Source organism: Galeopterus variegatus, unplaced genomic scaffold (genome assembly GCF_000696425.1).
Source record: "Galeopterus variegatus unplaced genomic scaffold, G_variegatus-3.0.2 Scaffold1950, whole genome shotgun sequence".
Classification (NCBI taxonomy): Eukaryota; Metazoa; Chordata; class Mammalia; order Dermoptera; family Cynocephalidae; genus Galeopterus; species Galeopterus variegatus.
Genome location: NW_007728061.1, coordinates 154,835 through 181,546, shown reverse-complemented (window position 1 = coordinate 181,546; position 26,712 = coordinate 154,835). Strand labels below are relative to the sequence as shown.

General features: G+C 43.4%; 1 protein-coding gene across 1 annotated transcript in view; it reads left to right on the top strand.

Annotated features, from left to right (window-relative positions):
- Window positions 1-26,712, top strand: part of KCNMA1 (potassium large conductance calcium-activated channel, subfamily M, alpha member 1) — a 258,994-nt gene that overhangs the window by 102,399 nt on the left and 129,883 nt on the right. Inside the window, exons 11-13 of the mRNA XM_008579735.1 lie at window positions 1,164-1,250; window positions 8,139-8,215; window positions 16,192-16,200. Of these exons, the coding sequence (XP_008577957.1) occupies window positions 1,164-1,250; window positions 8,139-8,215; window positions 16,192-16,200 (173 nt within the window). The remainder of the gene's footprint in view (window positions 1-1,163; window positions 1,251-8,138; window positions 8,216-16,191; window positions 16,201-26,712) is intronic.

The window sequence follows — 26,712 nt, the reverse complement described above, 5'->3', positions numbered from 1 at the left end:
TGGAATGGTTTTACCAGCAGAAAATGATTACATGTTAATTACTGTCCTCCATGGTGATTGTTTTGGGCAGCCAAGGACTTCCTTTAGACTGATTCCAAATATCTATTACCTTAAATACCAGCTTTTCAGATCAAAGAATACCTCTTTTGTATCTATTTCTTGATTTAAGGTTCCTAAATTCGGCGTCTATTAAGCCAAAGCCTCATCTTAATCTCTGTGTAAGACATTCCTGTATTCTGCTTCTGATCTGCAGAAAATTAAACTTGTTTGTTTCATCCATTTATTAGATTAGGATCTATTTATCTCTTCTGTCAGTCCAAACACAACTTGGTCAGCTAATCTATTTATACCACTTTGAAACAGGACAGTGTATATTTAGGTTTATCCTTCCCTGCAGGCCAAGTTTATTTTAGGAGTAATTTGCATTTGTTTTCTAAGTACAGTTTGCCCCAATTAGAAAATACTAGACACACATCTTATTCAGACACCCCATATATTTTTATGAACAGCAGACTGGAATCATTCAGTATATTTGATTGCTGACATTTTTCTTTTTTGCTGTTTGGGTAGATCCAGTTCTTCCTGCATAGGCTGTACATGGAGTCTACTTCATGTGCTTATCAATGTCATGAAGATATTCGGTTTGCTTCTGCATTGGTTGTGGGTGTGTTGTACCATTCCCCATGGTAGTATGTGGTGTGTATACATGTATGTTTCTGTATGCATATAGGGGTCCCATTAATGTTCTGCCATCTAACGACAAATTAGTACAGCAAGAGCTTTATTAGACAAAAAATGTTTCAACATTGACCATGAATAGCAGTTTCAAAAGGGATTCATTATGAGGAGGGCTATAAAGTCAGATGCCTATGACGGCAGCTAGACTGGCCCATTATACAAACCCAGGCCCTAAAACCTAGGTTTGCTTTGATTTCCTTAAGCAGGAGTGTACCAGCCTGGGAATTAACCAGTGGAGCTTAATGATGGCCTGATCCAACTAAATGTGTGGGCAGTGGACATCATGTTCTGGACAAAATCTTTGGGAAACACATTAAACTAGTGGGCCCCCTATAGAAACAACAGTATGGTGCAGCCTTGAAGGTTTTATTCAGAACATGACCTCACAAATGTGTCTTCTTTCTTTGTTTTTGTTCACTGAGCAGTATATTAATTAATCCTGGAAACCATCTTAAGATCCAAGAAGGTACTTTAGGATTTTTCATCGCAAGTGATGCCAAAGAAGTTAAAAGGTAAGATTTTATTTTTATCTGCCTTTCTTTCTGGCCCAGCCATACACATCTTCGCCTACTAAGGTGGGCGTGCTTCCATGTGTGCAGGGCTCTAACCCCAAAACTTCTTAACGTACCTGTGGGCACCCAATGGTGCAGAGTTTTAGGAAAAAGAGATCATGCTTTCAGATCTTCTGTGGACTCTTTTTACATAGTCAATTCCACATCTTTGATTAGAATAATAAAATTTTAGAACTAGGAGGCCTACTTACCTGCTTCTTCATTTTACAAGAGGGGAAACTGAGGCCCAGAGAACTAAAGTGACTACACAAGGTCATCTAGATTCTTGATGACCCAGAAAACATCACAGGACAACTAGCTACTTTTCCAGTGCTCTTTACTTTATATTATCTAGGCACATTTGCTTGAGAATTACCAGTTTTCTATTGTAAGTGCCAAATGGAATTTCAAAAGGTTTGGGTTAATTTCAGGTGAAATATTGAACTGGCTATATTTCTATTTGCAGTCTTTTAGGTAAGTGGCTGAGGTTGTCAGCTTCAATTGTTAAGCCTCTGTGGGTACAGCCCAGGATTTCACTGGCCTCAATATTTCATGACACTTTTATTAGTATCCTTAATCCTGTTTAAATAGCCTAGGGAATCATAGGGCTCTTTGCAGAACAACATGGAATATTGTTATATTTGATTCTATCCTATGAACTTGTAAAAATTTACTGGCAGAAAATGTGACACAAGTGGTCAGACAGGTCACTCAGCTCAACAGTAATGTTACATAAAGTATTTTAAGTGAGTTATTCATTGTGAAGGTCTATAATTATTTATAAAAGCCTATTGTCTTCATTTAAGGAGTTTCTGCTCAAAGCCAGGCTGTGCTAGGTATGCTACATTCTTTATTGCTACTCCTCAAAATAACCCTGGGAGGTAAGTCTTCTTAAACACTCTGGGCTTTGGTTTCCTCACCTGTAAAACTGAGATACATGATTTGTCTGAAGCCACACAGAACATGAGTACGTTGCCAAGCCCAGATTGGAACTGGTCTCTCCTTCTCTAAAACCCACTCTCTTTCAAGCAAATTTAAGAATGCTAACACACTCTTATGAGGACTTACTATGCACCAGCACTGTTCTAGGTACTAGATTATCTGTATCTATGAACTCATTTAATCCTCACAGCAACATCGTGTGATAGGTAGCATTACAATTTTCCACGTTACATATGAGGAAACTGAGGCACAGATTGGTAAACTAAGATTGCTCAAAGTCACACTGCTAGTGAGTAACAGAGCCAGGATTTAAAGCCAGGAAGTCCAGTTTCAGAGTCTGTACTCTTAATTATTTGCCAAGGAGTGAGCCTGACATGCTGGATACAGAACAGTGACATTGGACAGCTGATACTTAAGATTTTCTTTCTCCTCATCCACTCTAGCAAACTAGCCATATTTGTTACAAAAGCTTTCAGGAAAAATAAAATATGGCATGGAGGAACAGAAAAAAGTTTTTTTAGACTGAGCTCTCTAATAACTTAAATTTACTTCTGCAAATTGGGAAAAGATGACCATCACTGAGTTGTGGGAAAGAAATACCTCCCTACCCAGTTCATGGAGCCTCACTATTCTTCAGACATATCCTGAGAACTGATTTCACATGAGAAGAGAAAGTGGAAACGACTAGGGCTGAAGCCCCTGCCTGCCCCCAGGTCCTCTAGAAGAGAAAGCTGTGCTGTTGTCCAGACTGTGAGATGCAAACGCTTGAAGCAGCATCTCAGCTCCAAATACAGGAGGCTGGGGAGCACAGCAGCCCCATATATCTCGTGTACCTCCCAGATAGCAAATATAACATGAAGCTCCCATTTGTGTAATTCTATTTCCTATTGCATCTCTCACTAATGAATGTCACAAATACCAGGCAGTCCAAAAAACAAATTACCTCCTATATTAGAGACTGCAATATGTCTCATTTCAGTGCTTTATGATATTCACAAATACATGCTGACACAATCAGCTGCAACACCAGCCTGTAATTTTCCGTGGTGTGCGATGTGTCACAGCAAATGCTGTCAGTTAGGGAATTTCAAATAGATGAAGACTGCAGAAAACCACAGGAAGGACATTGGAGATTTGAATGAAACTAAACAAGTTTTGTAAAAATGGAAAAGTAGATTATGGTGATCTAGTATTGAATTTACACCCTCTGCTGCCAAAAAACAACAAAAGAAGTTAATGAGTTCTAGCTCATAGAAATTTTCACATGTAGTGTTTTAGAAGAAAATTTACACCCTCTGCTGCCAAAAAACAACAAAAGAAGTTAATGAGTTCTAGCTCATAGAAACTTTCACATGTAGTGTTTTAGAAGAAAAGTGAAACAATTCAATTCCAGTCTCAGAGAGGTCACTTTGGGATGGGCATTTGGGCACTTGTACTTTACTCCTTGACACTAAGTATTTTTCTTTTTAAATAACCTTGGGACATCGTCTTTAATATAGGAGTCAAAACGGTGGCTCATTGACTCAGTTTGGCTTGCAGATATGATTATTTTGAGTTATAATTTTAAAAATTGATTAGTTAGGGGCCGGCCCGGTGGCGCACTGCTGCAGTGCGCCGCTTGGGAGTGCGGCGGCGCTCCCGCCAAGGGTTCGGATCCCACATACAGACCGGTTCCCGCTCACTGGCTGAGCGAGGTGCGGGCATAGCACCGAGGGTTGCAATCCCATTGCCGGTCCCGGTCCGGTATGGGCGCAGCACTGAGGGTTGCGATCCGTTGCTGGACACGAAAAAAGACAAAAAGGAAAAAAAAATTGATTAGTTAACAAGGTGAAAAAGTCATGAACTTTTACATAAAAATTCTTATTGTTGCTTTCCCCTGAAAAGTTGGCAGAACCAACAATACTGGGAAGCATTCTTATATTCATTCATTCATTCATTCATTCATTCACTCATCAAATTCAGCTTACTGCTTAGGAGGCTCTATACTAGGTGCCAGGGAAACGGTGGTGAACAGTGCTGAGAAGCTACATAAAAATTCTTATTGTTGCTTTCCCCTGAAAAGTTGGCAGAACCAACAATACTGGGAAGCATTCTTATATTCATTCATTCATTCATTCATTCATTCATCAAATTCAGCTTACTGCTTAGGAGGCTCTATACTAGGTGCCAGGGAAACGGTGGTGAACAGTGCTGAGAAGCCCCTGCTGTCCTGGGGCTCACGTTCTACGGAGGAGAGAATTATAGTTTTTCTTCCCGTGGTGAAAGAACACATGCCACTGGGTCACTGACTTCAATTGGGTACAAGTGAAGGCTACTTGGAGAGGGAGGTGGTATTTGAGTAGGGACTGAGATGCTGAGAAAGAGTCTATCATGCAAAGATCAGACGGGAAGAGGAGATTTGGTGGGAAAAAGTTCCTTGCATGCAGGGATCCCAAGAAGGAAAGTGTGGCCAGGGGAGCAGGTGAGGAGGAGAGTGGTATGAGATGAGGTTACAGACAAAGGCAGAGGCTGGTCCCTATAACACTTTATTCAGAGGTTGGATTTGTTATAAAATGGAAGTCATTGACCGTTTTCAGCTGGGGGGTGATGTGGTCTGATTTACATTAGTGAAAGGCTGTTCTGCATGCATTGTTGAGAAGGGAATGGGATGGAGCAGGAGAGGAGGCGAGAGGCTCAGAGACATTGCATGGTGCAGGTGAGATGGGGTGGCAGCCTGGGCTGGCTGGTGAGTGGGAGTGTCGAAAAGTGACTTCCATTCAAACTATATTTCAGAGAGTCAGCAGGACCCACTGATGAGCTGTATAGAAGTGAGGGAGAAAAGAGATCAGGGACGACACGTGGATTTGTAGCTCAAGCAGGAGGGTGATCATAGCTCCGTCTTACTGAGACAGGGAAAACTGGAGGAGGAGCAACTTTTGGGTGGTAGGAATTTAAGAATTCTCTTTGGGCTGTGTTAAGTGGAAGAAGGTGCTGCACATACTCATGGAGATGTAAAGGCAGTTGGATCTAAGAGTTTGGCGTTCTGGGGAAATGTGAGGTCTGGAGACATACATTTGGGAGCTGTTTCTATGAGGGTCCTGTTTCGGAGAGCAGGGAAGCAAACACCAAGAGACTGGAGTAGATCCCGAGGAGTGTGAAAAGGACCTTGGAATCCACGGCCATGGATTTAGAGTGAGATCAGTGTGTTTTCCTCCCCAGCAGCACTCAGCTGCTCAGGTGCAGGTGTGCAGTAAGGTAGGGCTTTGCCGGGTGAGCATGGCCGAGGCAGAGATGAGGGGAGGAGGGAGAGAATGGTGCTTGCAATGAAGTGGCACTTGGCAGAGATCAGCTAGAGCATAGACATTCTGCCTTGTCCAGTTGGGGGATGTGACCCAGGTCACCACGGACACCGCGGTCCTCGCCTCAGTTCACTCATTAGCCTAACTGGTCTGACCCTGGAGGACATTATGTTATGTGAAATATGCCAGGCCCAGAAAGACAAATACCGTCACGATCCCTCTTATATGTGGGATCTAGAAAAATAGAACTCATAGAAGCAGAGAGTAGAACAGGGGCCACCAGAGGCTGGGAGGGATTGGAGAGATGTTGGTCAAAAGCTACAGAATTTCAGTTAAGAGGACTAAGTTCAGAAAAATCAGTTGTACAACGTGGTGACTGTAGTTACGAACAATGTGTCCTATACTAGAAAATTGCTAAGAGAGTACATTTTAAGGGTTCTCACCACAAAAACGATAAGTATGTAAGGTGATGTGTATGTTAATTTATCCACTCCACAATGCATACATCAAAACATTTCACAAATATATACAATTTTATTTGTTAATTAAAAATTTTAAGTTAAATTTAAAAAAGAATCCAGCTTTAATTTATGAGGTAACCACACTTCATCTTTTCAGTTGTCTACTCAGGCCTGTTATCATCTCTTTAGTACAGGTGTGTATGATACCTTGGGTTCTGATGCCGGACTGAATCCTGGCTCTGCCACTGTCTATTTGTTAATTAAAAATTTTAAGTTAAATTTAAAAAAGAATCCAGCTTTAATTTATGAGGTGACCACACTTCATCTTTTCAGTTGTCTACTCAGGCCTGTTATCATCTCTTTAGTACAGGTGGGTATGATACCTTGGGTTCTGATGCTGGACTGAATCCTGGCTCTGCCACTGTCAGCTGTGTGGCGTCGGGCAGGGCACTTAACCTCTCTGTGCTTCAGTTTCCTTATCTGTAAAACAGGGATAATAATCTTAACTTCTTCAAAGGGTTGTTTGAGGATCAAATATATTAATGCTTGTAAAATGCTTAGAAAAGCCCCTGGACTATAGTCTGTGCTCTATAAATGTCAGCTACAATTGTTGTTGACATTAGTGTCATTACCTAATAACACTAGGAGCATCACAGGGCAGAGAAACTGGCCAGAGGAAGTACATGCAAAGTTACTTTCCTCAACCCGGGTGCTTTCTCTTTTCCCCTCCTTCCCAGTTCAGGGTGCCTTACCCTTGACTGGGTTCTTAACCACATCACCACACAAAGAAAATAGTCAGCCACCTTTTCTTTTTTTGCAACATGGATGACAGTTGATACTTAAGGAAATAATGTAAGAGTTTCTAAGACAGAAAGAGCATCGGATTTGGATTTAGAAGCCCTGGGAGTTGGCAGCCTCCAGCAGGGTTGACTTTGGGCAGGTCATGACAACCTCCTCAATTTATAGATGAGGACACTGAGTCCCAGAGATTTTGGCTGCAAAATCTCCAGATCCAAAAGTCTTATTAACACTGGTTTCCAACGGGTGCCACTCATAAGTGTAAGTCCTGTGAAAAACATAAAAAGGAACCTAAGAACCAAATGGTCGAGAATTGGGTTTATTTCTTTAGCCCTGGTCAAGGAAAGACCATGTGTACCCCTGGCATTCAGTCTCATGTTGGGAGTGGTGAAGGCGCTAAGCCAAAGATTTGGTGAGTTCCTGGATCCAGAGGGCTATAAGGTTGTTCCAGTGAATTTCACCACCTCCCCAGTACTGAAAAGGCACAGGTCTCTCGTGCTGTTCTTGTAGGCACTGTGATACTAAATAGTGCTCAAAAGATCCTATTTCTCTTGTCCAGAATATCTCAGACACAGCCAATGCACTTTGTAATCACATGTTGATGCTTGAGTCAGATTAGGGGATTTTCTTGTTGATTGCTTCTTTTACCAATCCCTTCAACAGCCTCTGCTCACCCCATTCCAGTGGTCACCTGGGCTTTGCTCCATCGTGAGAAGAAAACCTTCATTTATTACACATTCTCAGCACTGGAGAGTATGGGAGTTGGCCAGCTAGGTTGGGAGTGAAATGAGCTATGAAATCCCAGAGGGAGTTTGACAGAAGAACTGCAGCCTCACTGCTTTTGTTTTCGCCCCTCCACCCTTCTCTCAAACCCCTCTCACTTTGGCAAGAAAATATGCTTTCAAAGTGGCAGGGTTAATGTTTTTATTTGGCCGAGAAATGTCATACTTGTGCCCCCTTTAATATATATTTGAGCAGACTGTGGGGATTTAAGCGTTGCCTTTAACTTCCCCACCAAGGGCCCAGGGCTGATTGCCCATGTGTTTTGACGAGCAGCACTGAGTGCTGTTCTCCAAAATGAAAGATCAGCAGGCAGAGGCGGGATGTCACATCAGCAACCTTTCTCCCAGTTTCTTTTCAAATGGAAGTTTATGAAAAGAAGCACTAAGTCAAATCACAGAATCCTGTGTTTGAAATAAACGGTCTTGCAACAAACATTTCCGTCTGCAAACGTCTAAACCTTTCGGAAGATTAAAGGAAATTAGTGCTGGCATGTTTCATTAATTTGGCACCACCGCGGAGGAAATGTGGTACTCATTTCATTTGGGTGGATTATGAAACGTGTCAGTTTTTCCATTCTCTTTCTCCAGGGCATTTTTTTACTGCAAAGCCTGTCATGATGACATCACAGATCCCAAAAGAATAAAAAAATGCGGCTGCAAACGGCGTAAGTAGTGTTTTTTGCCCCCGTCCCTCTTGCTCCTTCCTATTCCCCTAATTTGTTTTCCTTCTCCTTTTCCTAACAGAGAAACACTAAGCATCAAGAGTTTTCTTGAATATGTTTATGTTTCACCCAGCATTTTAAAGAGACATGAAATAAATATCTGTCCTCGCTCTGTTAGAGCAGAGGATGGAAAATCACCAGCGTCAACACTTAGGAGGGAACCTAGTACTTAATCCTCACTTCTTGACTCTAAAGCGGTGCTTAGGTAGGTGTGTCCAGTCTAACAAGGTCAAGTGTGTTGTATAAAAAGGAGGACGTTTAAGGCCATAGAGGAGAGAGTGTTTTTGCATGGTGATTTCCAGTGGCCGGGGTCACCAACTGAAAAGACAGCCATAGGACTGAGAGGGAAACTTAGTCGAAGTACTCAGTCTCCCAGATGGGAGACAGCTTTCTTCCCATTTGGGATTCCTGCAGGTTTTAGCACCAAAGGTCAGAGTTTTCAATTGTGGTGCTCTTGGACTGCCCCAAGAAAAGAATTTTGCCATTGTTAGTGGGTTTCAATCGCCATTGTCCCCAAAGTCCAACCTCAAGCACCATTGCTCTTTGGGGGAGATTGGGCTCAGTAGCTTCTGGCATATTCTGGCTCACACCCCTTCCAAAGCAACTTGCTGATGGAGCCTTTTGAGAAGGATATGGTGAGTCAGGAACGTTAGATTGTGAGCTCCTCACATACCATGACTTAAAGTAGCCTTTCTTCAGTAACATGCTGCATTACCTAGTAGAAATTGTTCTCAACCTTAAAGAACCCCAAATAGTAACGCCTTCCTTCCTATGGTGAGTTACTGTTTTAAAAGCTCCTGTGAACATTGCTTTGATCCTCACCATAACCCTGTGTGATTGGCAAGGGGTGTTATTACTCTCATTTTACAAAAAAGAGGAAACCAAGCTTCCAAGTTTAGTGAGAGGATGAGATTGTTGACTTTCACACAGCCACTAAACATACAGGGATTCAGGCTCACCTGAAGCCTCTCTTGATGCTGTTCGGCTCCTCACATACCATGACTTAAAGTAGCCTTTCTTCAGTAACATGCTGCATTACCTAGTAGAAATTGTTCTCAACCTTAAAGAACCCCAAATAGTAACGCCTTCCTTCCTATGGTGAGTTACTGTTTTAAAAGCTCCTGTGAACATTGCTTTGATCCTCACCATAACCCTGTGTGATTGGCAAGGGGTGTTATTACTCTCATTTTACAAAAAAGAGGAAACCAAGCTTCCAAGTTTAGTGAGAGGATGAGATTGTTGACTTTCACACAGCTACTAAACATACAGGGATTCAGGCTCACCTGAAGCCTCTCTTGATGCTGTTCGCTGAGTGCCCTAATTGTTTTTGCAGGAGGGGAGGGCAAGGTGCCTCATCTCGGGTCTGATGAGTAAGAGCAGTTATGAAAGATCGCCCCATGAAATGCTTTTTCACCAGCAGAAACTAGATGGAAGAGTATAATTCCTGGGATATACCAACTGAAGCCAGGACCTTTTTCACTGTACTCCTAAACAGGGGCACAGTAACTGTAAAACCAGTGTGATTTGAATGTCACACTGCTGGAGCACAGAGACACTGTCCAGTCACTGGGGCAAGTACCTGTGGGGCGTAATCTTGGTCTAGAGACGTTTCTGTAGAAATTCCTAAGGCTGGTTCCCAAGTTTGGGGCAAAACCCACTGTTTCACTGTCCTTCTCCACTGACTTAATCTCACCAGCAGAAACTAGATGGAAGAGTATAATTCCTGGGATATACCAACTGAAGCCAGGACCCTTTTCACTGTACTCCTAAACAGGGGCACAGTAACTGTAAAACCATTGTGATTTGAATGTCACACTGCTGGAGCACAGAGACACTGTCCAGTCGCTGGGGCAAATACCTATGGGGCATAATCTTGGACTAGAGACGTTTCTGTAGAAATTCCTAAGGCTGGTTCCCAAGTTTGGGGCAAAACCCACTGTTTCACTGTCCTTCTCCACTGACTTAATACACAGGGTCCCCCTTCCCCGAACTCTGTCGCCTTACCAAGATGAGTTTATTGGTATCTAAGNTTAAGAGTTCTCACCACAAAAACGATAAGTATGTAAGGTGATGTGTATGTTAATTTATCCACTCCACAATGCATACATCAAAACATTTCACAAATATATACAATTTTATTTGTTAATTAAAAATTTTAAGTTAAATTTAAAAAAGAATCCAGCTTTAATTTATGAGGTAACCACACTTCATCTTTTCAGTTGTCTACTCAGGCCTGTTATCATCTCTTTAGTACAGGTGTGTATGATACCTTGGGTTCTGATGCCGGACTGAATCCTGGCTCTGCCACTGTCAGCTGTGTGGCGTCGGGCAGGGCACTTAACCTCTCTGTGCTTCAGTTTCCTTATCTGTAAAACAGGGATAATAATCTTAACTTCTTCAAAGGGTTGTTTGAGGATCAAATATATTAATGCTTGTAAAATGCTTAGAAAAGCCCCTGGACTATAGTCTGTGCTCTATAAATGTCAGCTACAATTGTTGTTGACATTAGTGTCATTACCTAATAACACTAGGAGCATCACAGGGCAGAGAAACTGGCCAGAGGAAGTACATGCAAAGTTACTTTCCTCAACCCGGGTGCTTTCTCTTTTCCCCTCCTTCCCAGTTCAGGGTGCCTTACCCTTGACTGGGTTCTTAACCACATCACCACACAAAGAAAATAGTCAGCCACCTTTTCTTTTTTTGCAACATGGATGACAGTTGATACTTAAGGAAATAATGTAAGAGTTTCTAAGACAGAAAGAGCATCGGATTTGGATTTAGAAGCCCTGGGAGTTGGCAGCCTCCAGCAGGGTTGACTTTGGGCAGGTCATGACAACCTCCTCAATTTATAGATGAGGACACTGAGTCCCAGAGATTTTGGCTGCAAAATCTCCAGATCCAAAAGTCTTATTAACACTGGTTTCCAACGGGTGCCACTCATAAGTGTAAGTCCTGTGAAAAACATAAAAAGGAACCTAAGAACCAAATGGTCGAGAATTGGGTTTATTTCTTTAGCCCTGGTCAAGGAAAGACCATGTGTACCCCTGGCATTCAGTCTCATGTTGGGAGTGGTGAAGGCGCTAAGCCAAAGATTTGGTGAGTTCCTGGATCCAGAGGGCTATAAGGTTGTTCCAGTGAATTTCACCACCTCCCCAGTACTGAAAAGGCACAGGTCTCTCGTGCTGTTCTTGTAGGCACTGTGATACTAAATAGTGCTCAAAAGATCCTATTTCTCTTGTCCAGAATATCTCAGACACAGCCAATGCACTTTGTAATCACATGTTGATGCTTGAGTCAGATTAGGGGATTTTCTTGTTGATTGCTTCTTTTACCAATCCCTTCAACAGCCTCTGCTCACCCCATTCCAGTGGTCACCTGGGCTTTGCTCCATCGTGAGAAGAAAACCTTCATTTATTACACATTCTCAGCACTGGAGAGTATGGGAGTTGGCCAGCTAGGTTGGGAGTGAAATGAGCTATGAAATCCCAGAGGGAGTTTGACAGAAGAACTGCAGCCTCACTGCTTTTGTTTTCGCCCCTCCACCCTTCTCTCAAACCCCTCTCACTTTGGCAAGAAAATATGCTTTCAAAGTGGCAGGGTTAATGTTTTTATTTGGCCGAGAAATGTCATACTTGTGCCCCCTTTAATATATATTTGAGCAGACTGTGGGGATTTAAGCGTTGCCTTTAACTTCCCCACCAAGGGCCCAGGGCTGATTGCCCATGTGTTTTGACGAGCAGCACTGAGTGCTGTTCTCCAAAATGAAAGATCAGCAGGCAGAGGCGGGATGTCACATCAGCAACCTTTCTCCCAGTTTCTTTTCAAATGGAAGTTTATGAAAAGAAGCACTAAGTCAAATCACAGAATCCTGTGTTTGAAATAAACGGTCTTGCAACAAACATTTCCGTCTGCAAACGTCTAAACCTTTCGGAAGATTAAAGGAAATTAGTGCTGGCATGTTTCATTAATTTGGCACCACCGCGGAGGAAATGTGGTACTCATTTCATTTGGGTGGATTATGAAACGTGTCAGTTTTTCCATTCTCTTTCTCCAGGGCATTTTTTTACTGCAAAGCCTGTCATGATGACATCACAGATCCCAAAAGAATAAAAAAATGCGGCTGCAAACGGCGTAAGTAGTGTTTTTTGCCCCCGTCCCTCTTGCTCCTTCCTATTCCCCTAATTTGTTTTCCTTCTCCTTTTCCTAACAGAGAAACACTAAGCATCAAGAGTTTTCTTGAATATGTTTATGTTTCACCCAGCATTTTAAAGAGACATGAAATAAATATCTGTCCTCGCTCTGTTAGAGCAGAGGATGGAAAATCACCAGCGTCAACACTTAGGAGGGAACCTAGTACTTAATCCTCACTTCTTGACTCTAAAGCGGTGCTTAGGTAGGTGTGTCCAGTCTAACAAGGTCAAGTGTGTTGTATAAAAAGGAGGACGTTTAAGGCCATAGAGGAGAGAGTGTTTTTGCATGGTGATTTCCAGTGGCCGGGGTCACCAACTGAAAAGACAGCCATAGGACTGAGAGGGAAACTTAGTCGAAGTACTCAGTCTCCCAGATGGGAGACAGCTTTCTTCCCATTTGGGATTCCTGCAGGTTTTAGCACCAAAGGTCAGAGTTTTCAATTGTGGTGCTCTTGGACTGCCCCAAGAAAAGAATTTTGCCATTGTTAGTGGGTTTCAATCGCCATTGTCCCCAAAGTCCAACCTCAAGCACCATTGCTCTTTGGGGGAGATTGGGCTCAGTAGCTTCTGGCATATTCTGGCTCACACCCCTTCCAAAGCAACTTGCTGATGGAGCCTTTTGAGAAGGATATGGTGAGTCAGGAACGTTAGATTGTGAGCTCCTCACATACCATGACTTAAAGTAGCCTTTCTTCAGTAACATGCTGCATTACCTAGTAGAAATTGTTCTCAACCTTAAAGAACCCCCAAATAGTAACGCCTTCCTTCCTATGGTGAGTTACTGTTTTAAAAGCTCCTGTGAACATTGCTTTGATCCTCACCATAACCCTGTGTGATTGGCAAGGGGTGTTATTACTCTCATTTTACAAAAAAGAGGAAACCAAGCTTCCAAGTTTAGTGAGAGGATGAGATTGTTGACTTTCACACAGCCACTAAACATACAGGGATTCAGGCTCACCTGAAGCCTCTCTTGATGCTGTTCTCTGAGTGCCCTAATTGTTTTTGCAGGAGGGGAGGGCAAGGTGCCTCATCTCGGGTCTGATGAGTAAGAGCAGTTATGAAAGATCGCCCCATGAAATGCTTTTTCACCAGCAGAAACTAGATGGAAGAGTATAATTCCTGGGATATACCAACTGAAGCCAGGACCCTTTTCACTGTACTCCTAAACAGGGGCACAGTAACTGTAAAACCATTGTGATTTGAATGTCACACTGCTGGAGCACAGAGACACTGTCCAGTCGCTGGGGCAAATACCTATGGGGCATAATCTTGGACTAGAGACGTTTCTGTAGAAATTCCTAAGGCTGGTTCCCAAGTTTGGGGCAAAACCCACTGTTTCACTGTCCTTCTCCACTGACTTAATACACAGGGTCCCCCTTCCCCGAACTCTGTCGCCTTACCAAGATGAGTTTATTGGTATCTAAGAACAAGAACCTCTAACTTCCCGGGACCTATGAATTTCCCAATTCTGACAACCTATCAGGAAGAACATCTAAGAAAGTATAAGGCACATGACAAACCTCAGTCCCCTGCAGTCCCCTCAGACTCCATGACTCAAAAGGCCCTTCTCACCAGCCGGTCAGCCCCAGTCCTGCTCGGTTGGTTGTGAACACAGATGCACGCTCAGCTGACCAGGCATCGCCTGGCTCATTCCCAGCAGAAGGGGCACAATGTTTTGAGGGTAGAGGTAAACAAAAGAGAGTAGCAGATACAAGAGGGTGAGCTCCTTGGCAAAGGAACTCTCGTAGTAAGGGGGTTGGGAAAGGCAGGAGATTGTTGAGGACAATAATCCGTGACAGGTTATTTGCCAGAGCCTCATCCCACTGGGGTATCAATGAAATGGCAGGACTGTGACTCACTTATTGATTAGCTGTTCCCATACTTGTGAGTACCTTCTCTGTGCAAGGTGCCACTCTCGGTGCAAAGGATGGAGTGGGGAACGAGGTAGGGACCTTCCTGAAACCCCTACGCTAGCGAAAGGAGACGAATCACGAGCCTATAAACAATTAAATAAGTTTAGAGTGAATCCAGTGCTAAGAAGAGAGAAGAGATTCCCTGAGGGTGTGAGGAATTTTGTAGGGATGCTGCTTTATAGCTTGGAAGGTCAGGAAGGCTTCCGTGGGAAGGCCACCTTGAAGCCAAGACCCGATTCAGGCAGGGACAAGAGTGAAGGTGGAAGCCGAGAGTCAGGAATCGGTCTGAAGCGCTTGAGGACGGAAGGAAGGCCAGGGGGGCTGACGGCTCTGGGGACAGAGCAGCACGAGATGAAGTCAGAGAGGAAGGCAGGCCCGTGGCAAGAGCCGTGGGCCTTAGTCCTATACTAGGAAGCCACTGGAAGATTTTAAGCAAGGAATCGCATTATCAAGTCTTAGTGTAAAAAGCTGTCCCTCATGAGTGGGTAGAGAACAGACTCGGGCAGCAAGAGTGGAGAGGAAAGACGAGAGCACGTCGCTGACTCTCGCTGTCATACTGCAGTGTCCCTCATAGGACACCATCGTGAAACATAAAAGACAGTTTTTAAAGTTCCTAGAAATAAGCATTTTGCCTCTAAGGTATTTTTCCATCTTGGTTCCAGGCAAGCAAACATCAGGGGACTTTAGCTTCATCCTGGAGAGGGAGGCTCATGCTTGTTTGAAATAATTGTATTCTCTCCTTTCCCTTAAAGTTGGTTGAGCTAGTGACGTGTGTGATCTCCCCTCACGCATGGCACAGATTGCTGCAAAAGGACTGCCTCCACCAAGCCATGCCAGGGTGACAGGGGCTCACGCCCCTCTCTCTGCATGTCCCGCCCCTCCCCACCGCCTTGGGCACCTCATCTCAGAAAGACCCTCGGCTAGGAGGTTACTATTTGATAACGATCAGGAATTGTCCAAATATTGTTCTTCCTAATTAAAAGGCCATAGCACAGAGGGCAGAATGCGGATGTGTGTGTTCGGGGTGAGGGGCTCATTAGAATAAAATGAATTATTCAACATAAACCTTCCCATGCAGGCCAGGCAAGTGAAGAAACGGGAGAAGAGACGTTTTGGCTGTACCGGAGTTAGAATTGTCAATAATGCACTGGGGGGCTTCCCATGGCTTTGGACGGCCATTGCCAGTATCCTGTCTAAGTTGGAGAGGGTCGCTGACCCACACAGTCATTCATCCAAACCTGTTAGTCCAGGTATTAATGATTCGCCCTGGGTGGATCCATCTCCATGAGCGCAGAGCTGATGGCAGTAACTGGCCTTTCTCCACAGCTTCCTAAACCTCCTCCCCAGCCCAGCTCTTCCCCTCCTCCCCCACTCCCACCTCCCCGTTCACTTTTGTTCAGCAACCTTCAGTGTGTCATGTCGTGTTATCCAGAGCCACACTGAGTGTGGACGTTCCATTTCTGGAAATCCTGTGGTAGTATAGTTTAACTTCTGCATTTCTTCCCATTTCTTCATAGCTCTCCATCAAGGAAGAAAGTCCAATTCAGCTGTCTGGCCAAGGAGCAAGCTCTCAGAGTCTAATATTTACCCATTTTCTTTTTCTATATAACAAACCTGGTCTAATGATGTACAATTTTTTTTCCTAGCATCTAAAAGTTTGCCAAAGGGTGGACTCCTAGGGGACAAGTCATGTCTAGATTGATGTGTTTGAAGGAATTTTCTTTAACTTCTAATCATTGACATATCTTTGATTTATTTTTTTCTCTTTGCTGCCTTGGAATACGGCCCCTACTCTATTTTTACTGCACACTGGTAGTGATATATTGTGAGTAAAACGGGTTCCCAGCAGCCCGGAGTCCAGTTTCCCCTTTCTTTCTCTAGAAGAGATACTTTTATTTTCTGTGCAGTTTCAGTTTCTTTTTTACTTTTGGTATTTATGTTGCATGTAGCAGTGACATCACACCCCAACCCCCTCATCCCCCAACCTGGTCTGCAGAGCAGCCCAGAGCTGGAGAGTTCCCAGGAGCCCACCCTCCGTCCATCCAACCCAGCCCCCCAGCCTCTGGCCAGCTTCTGTCTTATTTTTCCATTTGAAAATAAGACCTTGACAACAGTGTGTTTCTCTTGAAGGCCCTGTTTTAGGACTTTTAAGGGACACGGATTAGGCTAAGATAATTACCACTATAGCTCCAGATGCCTCATCAACGGGGAGTCATTGTCATGCTTGCCTTTGATGAGGTATACTTGTTCTCCTCTCCTCCTGAGCTTCCAGTCATCTCCAGAAGGAAACACATACGCTATATATATATTCCTGTGATGTGATATATATATATATGATATATACCAGGACTTTATATGTAAAAATGTATATTTTTATATATAAGCATAGAGATATTCCATAGAAGAGTGATGCATTTATTACAGTATACGTGCCTCTCTGTATGAGAAAGTGTTTGCTAGAGAATTAATTGAATACCCAACTTTGGGACTGTAAGCATCTAAACTGCCTTACCGGAGACAAGTATTTCCACAGTGGTAATTATTTTCTACAGTCTATGAAGTTCCCTTGCTTTAAAATAAAACTTCTCTTTTAGTCAATACCCAGTAGGACATACCCAGTTCCTTTATGAGTGTTTGTTAGACATTTTGGAAGATCCATTTATTTGTTTAAAGCAGAACAGATGACCCAAGAAGAGTGTTCCATTTCATAAGGAGCTATGTAGAAGTCTGAACAAGTCAGTGTAAGTCTCTGAACCTCTAACTTAGTCAACAAGCAGGATCCTCTCTCACCCAACAAGATGTGGCAATTGAGCAGGAGCTTTAAGGCCAGTATTTTAGTGTGTGACTTAGAGCAATGTTGCTCTCAGTTGCACCAGCAAGGAGCATCAGGTTTTTACTCATGTACATAAGACTCCACTGAAAGTGAGATCCAGCCTGTAGACCAGTTCAGGACAATGGCTCTGGAATTTGGAGAAGATGTTTCTGCATTTAGTCCTCTCATATTCCTTTCCTGCAGAAGAGGCAAGTTGATTATCTGACTGTGGCTAGTCTTTACTATTTGGAAGGTATAGAATGCTCAATGTAAAAACAAAACGATGAACTTCTTCAACTCCATGCACAGTTTTGACAAAATTGACTTTGCAGCTCCCTTCGTTTGCAAAATGCTTTTAAGGATGGCTTGAGGGCATGAGCTACTTCATACCTGCAGAGCTTCCCCGTATCTGATGCTGTTTCAGAATCAGAGGGAAAATGTGATGTCAATCAACACACAACTGTAGTGCCAAATTCTTCTGCCTTCTCCAGCCACCGTGGCTGTTGAGGGCAGAATCAGCTAGGTCAGTGTGCTCTGTGCTGCTGACGTTAACTAGCTTTTTCTTTTCCCTCTTTCTGTTCTTGAAAAACCCCCTGGAAGGCCTTTCTTCTTCCTCCAGAAGGTAATGGTAGGAATTGGGCTAAGTGAAGACGTTGTTCCCCATTTATAGGACATGAAAGAATGTCCTCTGATTCCCAGTGCCACATCAAACAGAGGCCTCAACCTTAAGCATTGGTGGACATTTTCTTACTACCTGGATATTTTTATTTATAATTTTAGTTCCTACCGAGCACATGAAGAGCAGCTTCCGGGTTCACGCTTGAAAATGCTCCTCCCTTCATTGGACTGATATTTAAAGTGAGGTTGTGGTCTGAAAAGTGGGTCTTAATTGAATGGTAGATTTTTTTTTTCCTTCTACACCAGCCTTCCCTTGAATTTGCTCCATTTGAAACCTAAATTGTTTTCCCCCCAGCAGTTGGAAAACTCCACCTGGGCCTCTCATTCCAGCACTGCTTTTCCTGCCTCTTTCGGTCCACTCTGGAAATTAAGATTCTGCCATTGGAAATTGGCTGACAATTTGGTTGCTGATGCAGGAGGCAGATGGTGCTGAGGATAGGCTGGAATCCAGCTCTCCCTTCCATTCCAGCCTTGGCTCGGAAGGGCTGACCTGCAGAGAGCCTGAGTGTGACAGTTGATTGTCGGGATGACTCAAGGAAAGAGCAGTCACTAAAGCTACATCAGCAACAGCCACCTTCCTACAGGTTTCCTTCCCATGATCTCAACCTTTGAAAATAGAGGGAAAGTTGTCCAAGAGCCTGTCTGAGAAATCTTTTCATTTTAAACTCTGAAAACTAAACAGATAGCTTTGATGATGTCCATTAAGGAAATGCTTTTATTTTGTCTCTATAAATAGTACTAGGAAGTCATAATGGAAATATTGGATGAATATCCACTTCATTGTGGGGAAGAGAAGCACATAAAAGCTTTTTTATCAAAACTGCGAGGATGAGTTCTTTGGAGGAAGGTGAGACTTGGGCTCTAATTCTTGGCAACCACATAACCTCTTTGAATCTGTGGCACTGGTCCAAGAACAAGAACCTTCTGATGTGGGCCAAAGAGAAAACTGAGTCCCCAGAGCCTTATATTTCTGCTTTCCCAGAGTTAAGTAGGCCCTATGGGGGCAATTAATTGAGCGTAAAGTTCCAAGAGCTCTAAGACGGAATGACAAGTAGCCCCAGTGTTCACACCTGCCAGAGACACACTCTTGTCTGTTTTCAGTCTCAGGAAGCTGCAGCAGGGCTTTGAGGAGACCCAGTGGCTGCAGAACCCAGGTGCTTGCAAGTTGCCACCTTTGACCCTTGACTGAGGGGTCTGACCACCTTGACTGAGTCCTAGGACCTCACACCCCTTCCTTCCTTCTGCCCCTAAACATCTGCTGTGGATTGTGAGAAGCCATTGAATTGAAATGACACTGCACCCATTTCAGTTCTTAGAGACAGCAGGGCCCTCTGGGCTCCTCTCAAAAGACCCACTAGTTCAGGTCGCTGTTAACTAGCTGCTCTTCCGCACCAGTCCACTAGATGTCCTCATAGACTTACTTTGCATTACCATTGACCTCCAGGAGAAAACCTTTTCCTAGGATTGGGATTGGGGAAGTTAGCAATGGGAGACAGGTAAGAAAGAAAACCAGCAAACACCAAAGGAGAGCAAACACTTTGTGAGGCTAGAGAGTTGATAAGAAACTTACTTTTGTTTTAAATAAATACTGAAACTTTCAAAGTTGCTCTATGAGACCTAACCTTGGGAGTTTTAAGTGGAACTCTGATACCTGAAATTAACCTTCTAACCTAAATCAGGTCTAGAAAAGAAAAAAAAAAAAAAAGATCACTGAGAAATGAAATAAAATACCAGTGTTTCTGATTATCCATGATTCACCAAAACAAAACTGAAGGAAGAGAGAGTTGAGGGAGATGAGGTGTTATAATTTCCAAATTAGAAGGTCCGCCACTTAATTTAGATACCATATTATTTTACAACTTGAGAGCAAAATTTTACACACAGAGCATCCACATCTTCTGGAACATCTACCACCAGGGAGGTAAATGCTCGTCAGCTTTTAAAGATCTTGTTCGTGATTTGTATAATGGCCCAGAGGAAGTCTCTTCCTGGCTGGTGTGTGCGTCCTCCAAGCCTGAGGGGTCGCTGCACCAGACGGGAGGTCGGGATCTGACTTAGCTTTTAAGAAAGGGGACCCAGAAGTACGTAGGTGGAGACACCTGACAGGGAGTCAATGCACGCAGATGGTTCCAGAAGTAGCAAAAAAAAGAGCCACCCTTCCAGTTGGTGGCCCCTTGGTCTAGACATTGGGATTCACGAAGGTTTGTCAATGTGTGGGGCTCAATCGTTTTTAACTGTTTCTGTCTTGTCTTTGAGCCTCTAACTGATCACTCTTGCTGATTTTTTTTGTGGTGGTACTTGTCTGTCTGTTGAGATTTCTATTTTGCATTTGGTGTGAGTGTAAAAATGTCTGGGAAGGAATGACAAGTAATAGCATGTTTTCTTTTTTATGCATATGCTGCTTTGGAATGTGACTGCTTATAATTAACAGTTAATCTTCTTATAGCAAATGGTTTTTTGCTGCTTGGGTTACCAGTTTCAGCCTGTTCCTGCATGCTAACAATATGAAGTTTTAGAACAATGCATGGTCTCCAGAACAGCCAACAATAACAGCTGCAAACAGTCCCTGAAAGCCACTGGTTTGACATTGTGTTTCTTCCTGAACTCTTATCAAGTGGGAGGTTTAAATCACCCATTATGATGGGTTTACTCCTGATAAAATAGTTTCAAAGTTATTGCATCCCCATCATCCCTCCCCTGTCCTAAAAGATGGTGTATATGTATATACAAACTTTCCCCATAAATGTGTCAGATTCTATTATTGTGTATGAACCCAAAATGGCAGTATGGAAATGAAAACCAGGGACTGTTGCTAATGAGAAGCATAGCATTTCAGAGTCTGATGGGCTTCTCTTCTGCTACAGCATTTGATTAAAAATTTTTTATTTCAAAACAATTTATCCACAGTGAAACAAACAAACAAAAAAATCATCCTCGTTTCCCCCCTCTGTGTAAATAACAAATCAATATTTCCAGTAGAACTAACAAAGGAAGAACAAGGGAGTGGTCTCCAAGTTGTACACTAGATCCGGATGCATTTAAAATAAATTTATTTTCATGTCTTCAACTGAAGACATTCTTCCCCCCTCTCTTGACTTCAGCCACTGCTATTTGTCCAATGTTAAACCATGCCTTCCAAATTACTCTGATTTCAAATGCTATAGTGGAACTTTTTTTGTGTTTTTGTTTTTGTTTTTGTTTTGGGAAAGCTAAGCTCAAAGGAATGATATACCACGCATTGAACAGGGCTGGGGCTGTGTGATGATCCAAACAACCGACTAGCTAGGATGCTAAAAGAACGTGTCACTAAACATGTGAGCCAAGTTCACAGGAATGGAGTTGCTGCTGAAGAGATCTCTCATTCATCTCCCCAGTGCCTGTTCTTCACAATCATAACGTTACCCTTGCTTGACAAATATACTGTATGGCAAGTCATAAAGGTCTTAGAACAGGACTTGACCCATTTGAGAGATTTAAACCTCTCTTCCTGGTGACTGTAACATTCAAAGAGGGCAAAACCACAAGCCGTATTTTAAAATAAGAGTACAACCATTCTCTACAAAGAAAAAGAAACAGGGGTGGTGGATGACGTTCGAAACAGAAGGTGTGAGCCTAGGGACTAACACCACTCCAGTTCAGGTTTACTATTTGGCTGTGATGCTTGGAATAAATATGAATTCTTTTCTCCCCCCACCCTGTCAGAGAAGCAGGTCGATTCATGCTAAGTGATGAACAAAACATGTTTGCCTGTTGTAGCATCAAAATGAGGTACAAACAGCTTCTCTTGTTGTACTGAAATATAAATTGGCTTGAAGGGCAAAGGTGAAGGACATTGGAACCCACCACGGTGACATCCAGCACCATTTGTAGGTCAGCACTTGGGTTCGGTCGCTGGGAAGTGCAGAGCCTGTGATGCTAGCTTTAGAAGAGTTAATGCTGCATTCAAATTTCAATAAGATATCTCATGTGAGACCTATTCTCTTATTTCATGTTTTGTAATTTTTCATCTATTTTGGCCAGCCAATATTTTCCGTATAAGAAAAAAAAGTATGATTAACCAATAGCCTGATTGCTTTCTGAATTTCTGGGGGGTGGGGAGAGAGATGCAGATGCAATTTTCAGATTCTCTTAGCTTTACGCAGAAAAATATACCCATGAGTAGCTAAATGCATTCCCATAGACCAACATCTCATATGCTTTTGGTGATTTCTTATTTGTGAACTGCCTTTAATGTCAAATACGCAACGTTAGCCTCGAGTAGCTGCATTTCCTATATGGACAGATTTGGATATTTGTTCTGTCAAGAGTAAATTTAAATTCCTGTAGCCGTCATGTAAACTCACTCTCGGGAAGTTCAGCAAAGGCATCCTCAGATTCTATATTAACATGTAATCGTTTCACATCTAATTTGATGAAAGCTTATCCCAGGCTCTGCCTAATGCCCAGAAATGGATGGAAATTAGAGAGCCTACATATTAGATATTTTTGCATCTTGCAAAAACCATTTATTGTACCAAATAAGCAATATATTTAATTGACTGGCGGTGTGTATATTTTGTCCTCCTGTATTAATTGTGCCAGGGGAAAAATGTTGGTTACATTTTTGCTGTCTATAATTTGCGCTTCCTCTCATCCAAGAACCTGAGTGTATTCAGCCATGGCCTGTGGTCACCACTTTACCTAGGGGACAAAAACAATATGCAACAGCTTTGGGGGATGATAAAGGCAATTTATATTTTTACTGCTTCTTTGATGTACAACCAAACTGTTACCAACAACCACTCTGCATGTTTTTTTTCTGGGTCAAGACCGTTAATATGAACTAAGACCTGTGTTAAATCCCTCAGCTCCCTTCCAGCTGCCTTGCTGTGTGTGACCTTGCCATTAACTACCGCTCTTCCTCTCCCCCCGTCCAACCACGTGGTTATAGCCGAGATGTCCATCTACAAGAGAATGAGCCGGGCATGTTGTTTTGGTTGCGGACGTTCTGAGCGTGCCTGCTCGTGCATGTCAGGCCGTGTGCGTGGTAACTTGGACACCCTTGAGAGAGCCTTCCCACTTTCTTCTGTCTCTGTTAATGATTGCTCCACCAGTTTCCGTGCCTGTAAGTTTAACCTCGACACACACCGTTCTGTGTCTGTGCTGTCTGTGCCCTCATCCCCGTCTTGTGTTGTGTCCTGTGCTCCTGTGAGTCCGTCGGGCTGTTTTTTTCCCAGTGTGATCTCTTATGTGGTGAAACGTTGCCCCAGGTGCCTGTGTCTCTGTGCACACGTGCTGAGCAAGGCCTCCCTTCTGATTTTCTTAACTCATTATGTGCAATGGTGTGCGGGACGGAGATATTACAGTCTGGTGACATTCTTCCTCTCTCTCCTTTAAATTAATATAAATGGAAATTAAAGTGACAGCATATCAAATACTATATTAATACAGAGATATGTAGAAATATATATATATAAATATTTTGTGACTAGCTATAAATTGGACTGAATTGAAGAGAGGAAGAAAAAGGCTGTAGAGAGAACAAGCCAGCTCTAGCATTAAAGTGTTTTCAGTGAGCTTAGTTTCCAAAATACAACAGAGTTTAGATACAGATATATTTATATGTAAATATAGATAAATATATATATATATTTTAACTTTTTATCTTTCTAACCTGCATCTCATTCTTCCAGTGCCCAGATTTTGTCTTATGTTCTGATAAGAGTATTCTAGATCTGCCAACCAACATAGGTTGGTGGATTCTAGAGCTTCCCTTCAGGAAGACGGCTAATTCAAGGAACATTCCATTTATATCTTTTATTTTTTCCAACAATATAGCCCCCTGTTTAACTAAGGTACACTGTAGCAATCCTGATTCCAAATAACAACAAAAAATGCAAGCCATGAGCCTCCATGATTTCCTTGAGCTCCTAGCACAGGCCTTCGAGGTCATTCTTCTTGGTTGCCCACAAGCTCGGAGATGTTCAAGGACCTGTCAAGGTCATGCAGCCAGTAGCTGGCCAGGCGGAGAGGTGGCAACTTCCTGAGGCCTCCCTCATCCTGTCCTCACCATGGACTTGGCTATCTTCCTAATACACTTTGTAGGTGATGTGACTGAAAGCTGCAGTTTGAGACACTGAGATGTGGTCCTCATCCAAGGGCAAATGAGGCTGTGCTTCCCCTTGAGGACTTGGATGCCTTTAAAGAGTGACTGTGACCTTGTTTTCACATGATAGCATGGGAGGTAGGAGACAATTCTTTCTGCACTTCATCGGTCCTCTTTAAAGCACCCAGCACATGTACTGGTGACCATATTGCCCTCATCCATCGTGTCCCCTCCTAAGTGCCCAGAGCTGGTTGAACTAAACTTTCACCAGAGCAGATTCGTTCACAATGATGACAGGAGGAAGAAGAGAACTTAGCTCTTGAGCATTTATTCCCATGAAAAATGAACTTGCTTGACTCACGTGTGCCAGTATGAAGGTGGTCCCAGCACAGTGCAATTGCGTGACGGTGATCCACAGAAGCTTCTGGAGCTGAGGGAGCCCGAACGTCACTGGGTACTACACGGAGTAGTGTGCTGTGCCGCGTGCTGATGTTTGGACCTGCCGTTCAGGTCTGAGGCATGATCTGTGCATCGAGCTGTATTAGAGGCATTTGGAAAAGTTTAATGTAGGACCAAAGAATCATCCTCTCTCATTCACGATTCACTGCTCCTCCAGAACAGTGCCAAGGGACAAGTTTCACTCAAAAGTGATACCTAAGGGAGGATGCATGGAGAGGGATTTTGGATTGCCTAAAATCTTGAAGAGGATGTTGCCTTTAAAATTTCTCTTATAGCTGCCACAGTATGAATCCATCCCTTTATTTTCCCTGTGAGAGTCCTCTCTAGTTCATTTGCCACTACTGAGATGACCTAGGTCACAGCTGCCCAAAGAACTTTGTTTGTCTATGATGTGTGGCAAGACACCAGGTTCAAAGACAGGAGCTGGGGAGAAGAGCAGAGGGGTGACCTGTGACGACAGGAGGGAGAAGAGAACTTAGCACTTGAGCATTTATTCCCATGAAAAATGAACTTGCTTGACTCACGTGTGCCAGTGTTGAAGGTGGTCCCAGCCACATTTCTTGGATTGGTGGTGGCTAACGTGACCACCAGCCAGCTTACCCCTCTGCCTAATGCACAATTTCTGTTCTCAGATAACCACTAGACTCTAAAATCTTGGCCAACGGTTCAGTGGAGAAAAGGAAGAGCCACTCTGGCTCTGAACAAGGGCCCCTGGTCATGTCTGGGCACTGGCCAACCGTACCAGTTGCAGCAAACTCTGTATCCTCTTCTTGGGGTCCATGGTGCTCAGTTTGTGGAATTTTCATTTTATCCAAGAGAAACCATAATTAGAGGGATTTCTCAGCTCTGCAATTTAATCTAAGCATTGATGGAGGCCCGGAGAAGAAAAAACTTGGGGTGGGACTGTCCTGTGCTCTTATTAACACTCTGTGCCTGATATTGTTGTTTCTGCGCTTCCAAAATCAGCCCCCACCATGGAAAACATGGAGCCTTGGGTCGTATGTGCAGCCTTAACTGGTCCTGACAGCGCAGGGGGTGGCTTGCCTTCTCTGTTTCATCAGTCTTCCCGCCGTCGTCACTCCGTCAAACAAAAGCAGATTTCATCTGTCCCTGTGTGAGACCACTCACCTTTGACCATTAATAATAAGTTAGAAAAATCCATTCCAATTTGAGCCCCTTCATGTGCCCACATAAGCCTTTCTTCTCCAATTAAAAAACGTCTGTCTCTGTGCAGAATTCCACTGGCAGAGCTCCAACAGCAACCCCTGGGCGTCCCTTGCTGGTGGCGGGGTTGGGTGGTACCGATTTGACAGAGAAGGTTGACTCAACCAGCAGCGGGGAGAGTGGGCTTTTCATTAAATATGAGCAGATGTGAAACGTAGAGGGCTGGACAATTAGAAATGGCAGGAGAAGGGCCCTTGAATCAAAGTGAGGTCAGATGGGCGGATCAGATTACTTCTCTTACATTCTTTAGTTGTTCTGAAAATCATTTTGAATTAGCGTCAGCGGAGCCATGATGGGTTTTGCCCTTTGTCTTTTAGGCTGGGCTGTATTGTTTCCCAAGACACTCATTAAAGGTCATTATACTATTAGGGAGCTCGCTTTGGTGGCAGTTTCCCGGTTGAGCCAGTGTCTTTGGAGACTGCCTACCTCATTTCTCTCTTGCCTTTCGTCTCCCCCTTTACTATTTTTTTTTTTTTCCTAAAAGGGGAAAGATTTCCGTTTTCAAGGGACATTACATTGAAACACAAAGTCCCATTATGTGTTTTCTGAAGTGGGAAGAGAAGTAGCCGGTTCCCAGAGGAGTGGTAATATATTAAAAGTGTTCACACAGTTCTAACCCTGCTGCCTACCAGCAGGGCGGGCCTGCGGGGTGCGCCTCCACTCACGGGTGTGGCCCATGCCGGGATCACTCGTTAAGTCACGTGCGGCAGGTGTCTCCCTCTATTGAGCTCACGAGGAGCTGTGAGGCCAGACTGTGTTGACAAAAGTGTCGGAGAGGAAGGACTAGTTTAGAATAGACAGAAGAAAACGTGTCAGAAAAGTAGGGCCAACAGCAACCAGTACGGATTCATTGTAAGACTTTTATTTTTGGCGAGACTGAATTGTTCAATATGGTAGGCTAGAATCCAACGCACCCAGCATCCTTTTCTAATCATCCCGATTTTGTTTCTACTTCAGATGGTCCCAGGCTGGAGTGCCAGCTCTCTTAAAAGACACCAGCATGTTATGTGCCCTAGCTTTTTCACAAGTAGCTGTGTTGTAGTGAAAAATATATGTCTAGCAACACACACACACACACA